The following is a 12,209-nucleotide window of genomic DNA, read 5'->3' as shown; positions in this document are numbered from 1 at the left end:
CTGGAAAAAATTAACATTAAAAAGCAAAAATGAAAACAGAACTCAATACATAAGAACAATTATTATAACATAACAAAGAATAAGGTAGATGCCAGAACAATTCAAGACCCCAGATTCCGGGTGCCTGGGTGGCTCAGTGGGTTAAGCCGCTGCCTTCGGCTCAGGTCATGATCTCAGGGTCCTGGGATCGAGTCCCGCATCGGGCTCTCTGCTCAGCAGGGAGCCTGCTTCCCTCTCTCTCTCTCTCTCTGCCTGCCTCTCCATCTATTTGTGATCTCTCTCTGTCAAATGAATAAATAAAATCTTTAAAAAAAAAAAAAAAAAAAAGACCCCAGATTCCAAACCAGACAAAACCAAGTACCAGGTACCAAAAAAAGACAAAGATATCAAAACTCCTGACCAAACTCTTATGAATCAGACACCAAAATCTTCAACAGAAGACTAATAAATTGAACCAGCAACATATAAACAGAACTAATGACCATGCTCAAAGGAGATTTACTCCAGGAATTCAAGGTTGGTTTAACATATGAAAATCAATATACTACAACATATTAACAGAACAAAGGACTGAAACTACATGATCTCACTAGATACAGAAAAAGCATTTGACAAAATCCACTCTTTCATGACAAGACAAAAACACTCAAACTAGAAATAGTAGGAAACTTCCTTAACCTGATAAAGGCCATCGACAAAAGCCCACAGATCACAACACACGTAACAGCTGAAATTGAAAGCTTTTCCTCCAAGATGAGAATTGAGACAAGAATGTCTGCTCTTGCCATTTCTAGTCAACACTGTACAGTAGGTTCCATTCAGAAAAACTGAGCAAGAAAAACACAAAAAAAAGGCATCAAGATTGGAAAGGAAATTGTAAAACCATCTCTATTTGCTGATGATACAGTGTTATAGAGGGAGAGTACTAAAGAATACACACACACACTGACTACAAGAAATAATAAACAAGTTTGGCACAGCTGCAGGATACAGGACCAACATACAATATCAACTGACTGGGGCACGTGGGTGGCTCAGTCAGTTAAGCATCCAACTCTTGATTTCAGCCCAGGTCATGATCTCTTAGCCATGAGATCAAGCCCTGCACTGGGCTCCACGCTGAGTGTGGAAGTCTGCTTAGGATTCTCTCTCCCTCTGCCTATCCCCTACGCCCCCCAACCCACCATGTGAGAGCGCACACACACTCTCTTAAAAAAAAAAAAAAAAATCAATTGTCTGATGCACTACAACATAGATGAACCTTGGGGACATTATACTAAGGGAAGTAAGTTAGTCACAAAAGGACAAAAATTGCACAATCCCACTCATATAAGGCACCTAGAACAGTTAAATTCACAGAGAAAGAAAGCAGTATACTGGTTGCCAGGAGTTGAGAGGATGGAAGAATGGGGAGTTGTTTTTTAACAGGTACCGAGTTTCAATTTTGTAAGATGAGAAGAGTTGTGGAGACCAATGGTGGTGACATTTGCACAACACTATGAAAATGTAGTTAATGTCACTGAAATATACACTCAGAATTGGTTAAGATGGTAAATTGGATATCACAAAATTTTAAACTTTTGTGCTTCAAGGGACAACATCAAGAAAAAAGGCAACCCATTGAGTGGGAGAAAATATTTGTAAATCATGTATCTAATAAAGGACTTGTATCTAGAATATATAAAGAACCCTTATATGGCACTGGCTAGCTAGTTTATAGGGCATGAGACTTCTGATCTCCTTTGATCTCAGGGTTGTAAATTTAAGTCCCATGTTGGGTGTAGAGATTAAAGATTTTTTTTTTTTAATTCATTTGATGGGGTCGGGGGCGGGGGGTGGTCACTGGGAGAAGGCGAAACAGGCTCCTTGCTGAGCAGTGAGCTCAACATGGGGCTCAATCCCAGGACCCCAAGATCATGATCTGAACCGAATGGAGACGTTTAACCAACTGAGCCACCCAGGAGTCCCTTGAAATTACTTAAAAATAAAATTGTAAAAAAAAAAATTCTTATAACTCAACAATAGAAAAATGACCATCTGTTAAAATGGACACAGGATCTGAATAGACATTTCCCCAAATCAGATACATAAATGGCCAATAAGCATGCAAAAAGATGTTCACATAATTAGTTATTAGGGAAATGCAAATCAGAACCACAATGACATACCACTTCACACGAAGATAATAAAAACAAACAGTAACAAGTGTTGGTAAGGAGAAACCAAAGCCCTCATACATCACAGTAGAATGGCTCAGATACTTTGAAAACAGTCTGGCAGTTCCTCACAAAGTTAAACACAGAATTACCATATGCCCCAGCAATTCTGCTTCTAGGTACGTGCCCAGGTGAATTGAAAGCATTATGGTCACTCATCCAGGAATGTTCATATCATTGTTTTTCATGACAGCCCTAAAGTGAAAACCCTAATAGTGCTCATCAACTGATGAATAGAGAAAGAAAATGTGGTATATCACAGTGCCTGGCTGGCTCCATCAGAGAAGCATGTGACTCTTGATCTTGGTTGGGGTTATTGAGTTCAAGCCCCACATCGAGCATAGAGATTACTTAAATAAACAAAGAAAAAAAATTTTTTAAATGTGGTATGGGGTGCCTGGGTGGCTTAGTTGGTTAAGCATCTACCTTCAGCCCAGGTCGTGGTCCCAGTGTCCTGGGATTGAGTCCCACATCGGGCTTCTGGATCAGCAGGGAGCATGCTTCTCCCTCTCTCTCTGCTGCTCACCCTGCTTGTGGTCTCTTGCTCTGCCACTCCCCCCTGCTTGTATTCTCTCACTCTAACAAATAAAATCTTTTTTTAAAAACATGGCATAGGGGCGCCTGGGGGGTGGTTCAGTAGATTAAAGCCTCTGCCTTCGGCTCAGGTCATGATCCCAGGGTCCTGGGATTGAGCCCCACATCGGGCTCTCTGCTCAGCAGGGAATCTGCTTCCTCCTCTCTTTTTCTCTCTCTGCCTACTTGTGATCTCTGTCAAATAAATAAATAAATAAATAAATAAATAAATAAATATCTTAAAAAAAAAAAAAAAGATTGTATTTATTTATTTGACAGAGAGACACAGAGAGAGGGAATACAAGCAGGGGGAGTGGGAGAGGGAGAAGCAGGCTTCCCGCTGAGCAGGGACCTGACGTGGGGCTTGATCCCAGGATCCCAGGATAATGACCTGAGCAGAAGGCAGATGCTTAAGGACTGAGCCACCCAGGCACCTCATAAATAAACTAAAAAAAAAAAAAAAAAAAAAAGTTGCAGCAGTGTAGAAGATGCACTTGATGCCCCTTCCTATCTTTACATGGTAAGAGTCTCAGGTACACATATGTCTCACGACACCTGGAGCGTCACAAGTAGAACACTATGTAAAACCTATCTCTCTGACATCCTTTGTATGGTCAATTATCAAACAGTGAAGTAATGCTTAAAAACACATTTAAAAGCACTGCATATCTGAGCACCACATAGTACTATTTCCTTGTGTTTTAGAGGGCTACCTCAAAAGAATAAGAAAAGACCAAAGTCAACAAAACACAGATGTCAAAATTATAAAAATATTTAATTATCACTGCGGCAAGCTGCTCAGTAAATGCTAGCTGACTCAAATCCCTTATTAAGAACAGCGAAACAAGTGACTCGGTTTAATCTTGTTGGTTATTATACCAAATCCAATCAATCGCTATTTGCAGAAATTATCTTTTAAGGTTCAAAGTATAAAATTCCTTAACCGAGTTTCAATCGGTTGTTAACATTCCATCTGAAGCGGGAAGTCAGCTGAGTCATCCACATATAACAGACTGCTGCAGATTCAAAATGCTCTTCCCTAGTTACAAGAGTAGAAAGGCTAGGATTTCTGCTTCATAGCCAACTCACACACCCAGAGTATGCAAATCATTTTAAAAATAAGACCACCTTCATAGGAAATTTAAGCTATATTTATTTCCATGGGTCTTGTTTTTTTTTATTTTTTTAAGAGAGAAACTACGCCTTTGTCGAACATTACTTTCTCTCTTTGAATCTTAAAATCTTTTCATTGCCATTATGCAGCTCCTCTGATATCCTCCCTGTAACATGTTGTTTCTTACTCTTTGGGGAGCCATGACCCTTTGAAATCAGATAAATGCTAAGAACCATCTTTTTTTTTTTTTTTTTAAAGCACATATTCAATTTTTCAAAGTACTTCATACCATCTGTATCCCTGTATAGAATCCAGGATGAGAGTCTCTGTTCAGTGGGACATCCTTTTTCAGGATGCAGATCGCAAGCCCTGTTTTATTTTCTGACCCAGGCTATCAGTTTATCAGTGGTGAAAGCTGAAAACAAGCAGCTTTCATGTCTAACAATTAGGGAGCTACCTCCAGAATGACCCTTCAAAAAACTGCCCTTGTCACAAGCAATCAGTTTAAACATGAAGACGTGTAATTACTGTAACCTCAACTATTTAAAATTATATCTCAGTTTGACCTAATTGTTGGCATGTCTGAAAATGAAACAGAGTGAGCAGGAAGGTAAAAGTACTGGGTCCACTTTCAGCTAATTTGCTTAAAAATGGTGGGGGAAGGAGCCCAATGTGCTGTCCGGAGGGCACATAACCTATACATTATTCCTGCCAAAAAAGCATCCGGGTGGCTCAGCGGGTTAAGCCTCAGCCTTCAGCTCAGGTCATGGTCTCAGGGTCCTGGGATGGAGCCCCGCATCGGGCTCTCTGCTCAGCAGGGAGCCTGCTTCCTCCTGTCTCTCCTCTGCCTACTTGTGATCTCTATCTGTCAAATAAACAAATAAAATCTTAAAAAAAAAAAAAAGAAGAAAAAGAAAAAAAAGCTTAAAAAAAAAAGGTTTCACAGTATGTAATCCTACAGAAACCATCAGAAAAATCCAAACCAAAGCCTGCAAAAAGTAGTGTGGACGACTCCAAATGTCAGTGTCATGAAGGGGAAAGAAGAGGTGAAGAAGCTGCCTCGGATGTAGGGAAATTACTGACACTGAAAGCAACTCTGGGTTAGGGAATGAAGGGCCAAAAACCCAACAAATGCTTAAAAAGTCACTAGGATGGCTGGGAAAATCTGAGTAAGAACAGAAGGGCATTGTGACAAAGTTAAACTTACCTGTGAGTGATCATGTGATTGTAATACAGAATGCTCTTATTCTCAGGAGATGTGTGTTGTCTTACTTAAGGATGAACTGGCCACGATAAAACTATACGGCAAAATATTAATAATAGGGAGAGATAGAGATGTTCGCCGCACTATTCTTGCTATTTTGCTGAAGGTTAGAATGATTTTTTAAAAATTTTAAATGGGAGGACATTTTGACTTTGAGTGAGACTGTCATAAGTCATTCTGAGCAGAAAACATACAGCACATTCTATTTTTGTCTCTCCAATCATGGTCAATACTTCTGAGGTTGCCAGAAAACAGAACTGTAAGGGACTTTAATTTATACTTGCAGACTTACTTCAGAAGCCAAAAATACAAGAGGTTACAGAGTGGTACTCAGACTTTTTAATGATGTTCATATTTAAATTTTCCAGAGGGTTGTTACGCATTTTTAAATTAAGCTTCCAGTTTATGATTCATTTATTCTATCAATTGACTACCACACAGCTGCCAAATTAAGAGAGGAAGAAACCTACCAATATGAATTTGTTGGCCCACAAACTGTATCACAGGAAAGCAACAGAAAACCTTAACAAAACTGCAAGTAATTTTTTTTTCTCAGGTAAAGGTGGATGAATTGCAAGTGTAGGATCCACCTTATCTAGAGAGACCTAATGCTCTGGTTTATTCCTGCTGTCCCTAATCTTTTCAGCTAACATGAAGTGTTTAACTTTTTCGTAAGACAATATACTCTACATTATAGTAATAAATCAATTACTAAAATGGGCACAAAATGTATTAAGTGTTCTTACATTTTCAGAAAGAAATGAGAAACCAAAGTTATTTTTCTATATGCATTATAAAATAAAACATTGCACATTTGCAAGACCTCAGTAGTTAAGAGTCAAAGACCTGTTGGAATCCCAGCTCCGTCACTTGAGAGAATATAACCTTGACTGAGTTACTGGATCTGTCTTAAACCATAGCTTTCTGACTTGTAAAATGGAAGAGATCAGAATCCTGGCAGGTCTCTCTAATCTCACGGTCCAGCTCTAAATACTGAATGATTCTATGCCTTTGGCCTCCAAAATATTTTTTAAAATTAGATCAGTTGCCTCAGATTTTTTTTACAACTAGCAAATGTAGCTTACCATCTTCTCTCACCCAACTCCTATTTCTGCTCTGATCTCTCTTCTGTTCAGAGGCTGGGTCAATCTCTCATTCACCCACGACGGCGTTAAGACCCCTCTCACAACTAATCCCAGCTTAGTTGGCTGCCAAATCCCAGATTCCACTTTCTCAGTATCTCCCACTCCCAGCTCTTTTCTCCCAACACTTTAATTCAGGTCTTCATCAACACCTGCCTTACTCTATCATACCACACCACCTTACCCAAGAGCATGTAATAGTTCCATACTACCAACAAGATCTATGCCACAAGATCTAAGTCCTCAACCTAATACTCCAGAACCTCTGCATCTGGCCCTGCTCTTGCGCACCAACCCAAACTACCCACTGCTATTGCAAAACTCGCTGTACTTCCGGGGATTTTGTACCACTAGCTCTGTTGTTCTTACTCTGCCCTTTTCTCAGCCTTTCCAAATTGAGCTCATCCTTTAAACTTCAGTTCTAGGGGTGCCTGCGTGGCTCAGTCGGGTAACCGTCTGCCTTCGGTTTAGTCCTGATCTCAAGGTCCTGGGATGGAGCCCCTCAGCAGGCTCCCTGCTCAGCAGGGAGTCTGCTTCTCCCTCTCCTTCTGCCCACCCCCAGGGTTTTGTACACTCTCAGATAAATAAAATCTTTCCAAAAAATTTTTTAAAAATAAAGTTCAGTTCCAGTGGTGACCAACCCCACCCCATCACAGTTCCCTTTTTTGAATGTCCAGGATAATGACATAAAGTGACACATTTTAACGGCCAACAGTGTATTTAAAAATATAGTTTACCCCAGGTAGTAAACTAAATTTCTCTTCTGCCAATTCTGTTTAACTGGTACTGGCTACCTGGCACACTGTCTTGAGGATTTGCCAATCAGCAGAGGGAAAGGAGAATGACAACCCAACACCAACATTCAGAAACTAGAAGGTTCAATCTAGGGGCCCACACAATAGGATCTGTACTTCCAATGTATTAAAAGATGTAAAAATTGGGCGCCTGGGTGGCTCAGTTGGTTGGACGACTGCCTTCGGCTCAGGTCATGATCCTAGAGTCCCGGGATCGAGTCCCACATCAGGCTCCCAGCTCCATGGGGAGTCTGCTTCTCCCTCTGACCTTCTCCTCGCTCATGTTCTCTCTCACTGTCTCTCTCTCAAATAAATAAATAAAATCTTTAAAAAAAAAAAAAAAAAGATGTAAAAATTAACATTTAAATATTTAACATTAAAATTTCATATGTTTGGTTATCTGCAGGGAATATGAAGACCTAGAATGACAGTTCTCAACTGGGGGTGATTTTGCCCCCCAGAGAACATTTAGCAGTATCTAAAGACATTTCTGAATGTTACAACTGGGAGGGAGTGCTACAGGCAGATGCTGCTGACCATCCCACAAGGCACAGGGCAGACCTCACAATAATAAATTATCTGGCCCAAAATGTCAACAGAGCCCAAGTTAAGAAACTCTGATCTAGAAGTATCAAATGTACCTGTGGGTTCTGCCTCCTCAAAGATATTTTCAAATTTTTCAAGATGAAGAACCATGCCTCTAAAAAGAGACGATACAATATGATCCGAAGCCTGACAGTTCCTCCAAAACCAGTGATGTAGCCTCCTGAAAGTTACTTAACCTCTTTGTGCCTCAAAGTCTTCATCTGTAAAACAGGAATAATAGTACCTACCTCACACAGTGATCCAGGGATCAGATGAGTCCATGTAAAGTCTTCAGAAAATGTGCCAGGCAGATAGTAAGCATTCAGTACACTTACTACTTCTCTTCTTCCCCTCCCAAGTGCCTAGCCTTCCATTTGGAACATAGAAGATGCTCAAGAAATGTTTGCTAAAGGAATACAGAATACTGCCTTGATTTCCTGGGGAAAACATAAATGCTTCAAGACATACACACTCTCCTTATGTGGGAAAAAGGAAGCACAGACCTAGAGATGGAGCTGAAGGCAAGCATTTGCCCACCCAATCACACCTCTCCCTCTTTGGAACCTTTTAACCTTTAGGCAATGCTACCCTCCCACAGTCCTCATATACTGCCTTGAAACCTCCTTAAAAATTGTTCCTCCTCCTTGTGCCTGATTACCAACTGCAGTGTAGAGCTATCCTTAAATATGGAATGAGATGGTAACTTAACCCCTACACCATCTACTTTGTATTAGTTATTTATGTACATATGACAGTCTTCCTACCAGATTGTACATGCTCCCTGTGGCCAGGGACGACACTGAATTTCTTTTCATACAACCCAGGGGGCCTCACACACCTTAGGAACTGACTAGCCCAAATCTCTCATTTTATAGATTACATACAGAGACTAAGTGATTTGCCAAGAATCAAGGTCATATTGTAAGTGGCAGGGCTGGGATTCAAACTCTAATACATAACTTACATAGAGACTCTACGTTCTCTCCAACTGTAATAGCACATGAAAATTATACCTAGTAAAGGCAATGTTTAATTAAGCCCCAGAAAACCTCCATAGAAATTATACTGATATAGTTACCTAACAAAGCAAAAATGGAAGGAGAAATAGACCCCAAGCTCCCTTCTGCTGCTGAAAATTCAATCTGTTTTCTTTAATGGTCTCATATCTTAACATTTTTTTTTAAGCTTTTGACAACAAAAATTACTAAATGTCTAAAGAACAGTTGTTTTATCAGTCATGTCAGGCTTAATTTCCTTGAACCAGTCCCCATAATTTTAAGAAATGATAATTATAAGAAAATCTCTTATTTGGTAAGCCAGTGATGCCCACCCTTCACCCACTGAGAAGATTTTTTTAAACTATCTTGTTACCAGATTAGTATCTATAAAACTCAAAAGACCAGCAATTTGGGATGATTTTATATGGTGAAAAATATTCACATGATTTGAACTGAGTGTTATTAACCTCACCTTAAACGTAAAACTTACAATCGTGAAGGACAAACTACATTTAAGACTTAAGATAGGAGAGATTTTATTTTATCCTGTCCAAGTGAAAAAGAAAGCTGCTCACTGATAAAAGGTTCATCCAGAAGTTTCTCTGAGTTTCCCCATATGATTCGAAAGAAAACGGCCAATAAAGACAAGACCGTAGGAAATGAATTTGAAAAAGAGTTAAATATAATGCAATGCTCTGATGCTTTAAGCAGTTACAGCTAGCTAAAGCTAATCCTTTCCACAAAGGCTACGTTTAAAAATCAAAAAACTCCCTTTGTGGTGGAGATTTAAGTTACCAGTGCAAAAACACTCAGGCCCAGCAGAAACGATAAGCATTTAATGGGAACAGATTTTTAAATTATTTTACCAGTTGATAAAAAGAGCACACACCGAACACAGACACAAATGTAGTTTCAAAAGAAAACAAAACGCAGTTTATGCTCGGTAAAGTTCAAGGGCAAAACTGTTTCCAGTGCAACAGAATCTGCCTGACTACAATGTGTTGGGGGGGAAAAAATGCGAACATAGTATCTTCTTATAAAGGCAACAATTTGAGTTACAAAGTAATAACGGGGAAGCCAAAACAGTTTGACAGCCCGCCATAAGGGCCGCCTCAATCATGAGTCACACAATGCCTGCAACCATTTACAATAGTAATTAATGCACAAGTCCCCTAATTAAATTCTAAAAGGTTGAGAATGCTTTAACTAAGTTTACAAGAATTGCTTTTCGCTGTTTTTTCTTCCCCCAAAGAAAAGAACACACGCGTAATTACGCATCTCCCCGCAATCCCTCCATACAATATTCCCTCCGGCCTCTTCTCCCGAATGCCTATTCCCTGCGTGCGAAAAGAAAATGACACGGGGGAACTTCTACACCCAGAAAGGACGAACCCGAGGGGAAATACACGATTAATGGGGCGACAGACGGAAGCTCGCCCATCTTACCTGCTAAGATTCCTTTCTACGTCTTTGGTAGCTTTAGCTTCCAATTCTCTGCAAGAGAAAAGAAAAAAGAGAGAGAGAGGAGAGAGAGATGCGCGTGAAAACGGAGCCGCTGCGGCAGAGGCTCGCGCCGGGGCGGATGGGGGAGGGGAGGGGAGCCCGGGGGTGCTCACAAAGCTGCGGGGCTGCAGCCCGGACTGCGGGCAGGAGGCGCGGGCGAGCCGCAGCCCCCGGCCCGGCCCCAGCGGCGCAGCGCGGCCCCTCCGGGCCTCCCGCCCGGCCTCCGCAGCGGCGCCCCTACACCGCCCCCCCCCCGCCGGGGCCCGAAGTCTCGGGGACGCCCGCCGCCGCCGCTGCCGCCGCCGCCGCCGCCGCCCGCAGTCGCGGGCCCTGCGGCAGCGCCCCAGGCTCCTCCCGCCTGGAGGGAGGCCCCCGCCCCACTCACCTCATGTGTGTAAAGTGCACGAGCAAGTGGGGCGCGGCGAGTGAGGCTCGCGAGCCTCAAGCCCTCCGCAGCGCCGCGGGGAGAGGCCCGAGCCGCTGCACCAGCGCCATTTTCTACACCGACCCGCTGCCGCCGCCGCCGCCACCGCCGCCGCCGCAGGCCCCAGACCGGAAGTGAATGCCCTGTTCGGCAACCCCTTCCGGGGCCGCCGCGGCCACCGGCCTCAAGATGGAGGCCCTAGCAACTAACCTCGCAGCCGGGGCAGGCCCTTGACAACCACCCGGGTGCGGCTAGCGGTCGGCCGCCGGACCTCCCTGAGGGGAGCGTCACCGCCTCCGAGGCGCCTTGCACAGCGGCTGGGGGCCCGCCGAGCCCCGGGCCCAGCCTCCGTCGCCGCGGCCGGCTGCGATCCGACTGGAGTCCCGCCCCTCCTCCTTCTCCTTCTTTGCTGCGACACAAGTTTCCTTCCCTGCCGCCCGGCCCCTCCCCCACCGAAACACACCAAAAAAGGGAAAAAAAAAAAAAAAAAAAAAGGGCTAAACCGCAAATTCTACCCCTGCCGCAGCAAGATGAGCTCGCGCGGCTTTTGAAATCCGGCCCTTGTAATTATTTTTGACCTTGGGCCAATTATTTAACCTCTCTGCTCCTCTGCTTCCTCCTCAGGTAAAGAATGCATACCTGAGGCGGACTGTGAGGCTTAAAAGCGATCTTTATCCACCGAATTTTGCAGACCGTTTGACTCAGCAATTCCCCTGGCATGAATTTCTGTTCCGAAAACAATCCCGGACATCGACAAATATTTCACCGTCAACATGTTAAGTCCCGAGGATGAGGACGGTGAAAAATTTGTAAACGTCCAAAATGTCCAACACTCCGAGGTGGCTTTAAAAACGGAGTTACTGGCGTGCGTTAGGGTACTGCAAAAATGATGGGGAAGAAGAGGAACGGCGTGGGGGAAAGTGGTTACAATAGAATAAGTGAAAAAGCGGTTCCAAACTCGCTTCCACGGTAGGAAACATGTAGCTACCATACGATACAGACGTGGAGTAAAGGAAAAATATCGAAGTGTCCATGGGGGAGTCATACATACCTACAGGTAGATACAGCAATATACTTGCACGTAGATACAATAAGATACATGTGTTCGTGTGTATATGTGGATCTTCTTTCCGTCCTCTCCAAAAGCCTTTTTTTTTTTTTTTTTTTTTCCCTCCTAATCAAAAGATGATCCCGCCTTTGGATGCTTAAAATCCATTCCTTCTCCGAGACCTCACTCTAAGTAAGGATCATCCTGTTTTCCTCTTTCTAAACTAAGTCTTTCTTTCCATGGGATTTCAAACATGCCCAAATCTCCCGCATTAAAAAAAACAAAACCTCCCTTCACTGCCCGGTTCTTATCCTCTCTGAGGGAGATGGGTAATAAATAGGTTAATGAATAAATGAAAGAATGCACAGAAAGTCCTAAAGCACATGCACCAAAATGTTAACTGATAGTATTCGGCGGATTTTAATTTTATCTGGCTTTTTTATTTTGTTTCATTTTTGTACAATGAGCATGTTAAAACACCCCCCCTCCCCCCACGCACACACACAAAATTTTTAAAAACCAGGTTTATAGGAGTGCCTGGCTTGTTC

At 42.7% G+C, this 12,209-nt stretch overlaps 1 protein-coding gene across 11 annotated transcripts in view; it reads right to left on the bottom strand.

The window, feature by feature from the left end:
• Positions 1–11,939, bottom strand: part of TNRC6A (trinucleotide repeat containing adaptor 6A) — a 104,624-nt gene extending 92,685 nt beyond the window's left edge. For 4 of the 11 annotated variants that reach the window (XM_059155162.1, XM_059155165.1, XM_059155163.1 and 1 more), the window contains exons 1-2: positions 11,665–11,935; positions 10,133–10,180 (exon numbers count right to left, since the gene is read on the bottom strand). In XM_059155162.1, coding sequence (XP_059011145.1) covers positions 10,133–10,180; positions 11,665–11,714 — 98 coding nt within the window. In that variant the 5' untranslated portion in view covers positions 11,715–11,935. Of the gene's footprint in view, positions 1–7,744; positions 7,910–10,132; positions 10,181–10,574; positions 10,995–11,664 lie in introns of those variants that run through there. The other 7 variants (XR_009349334.1, XM_059155170.1, XM_059155171.1 and 4 more) reach the window with 7 other exon arrangements.
• Positions 11,940–12,209: the final 270 nt, after the last annotated feature.

Source organism: Mustela lutreola, chromosome 17, assembly GCF_030435805.1.
Source record: "Mustela lutreola isolate mMusLut2 chromosome 17, mMusLut2.pri, whole genome shotgun sequence".
In the NCBI taxonomy this organism is placed as follows: domain Eukaryota; kingdom Metazoa; phylum Chordata; class Mammalia; order Carnivora; family Mustelidae; genus Mustela; species Mustela lutreola.
Note: the sequence above shows the minus strand (reverse complement) of the source record. Positions and strands in the feature narration are given on the sequence as shown.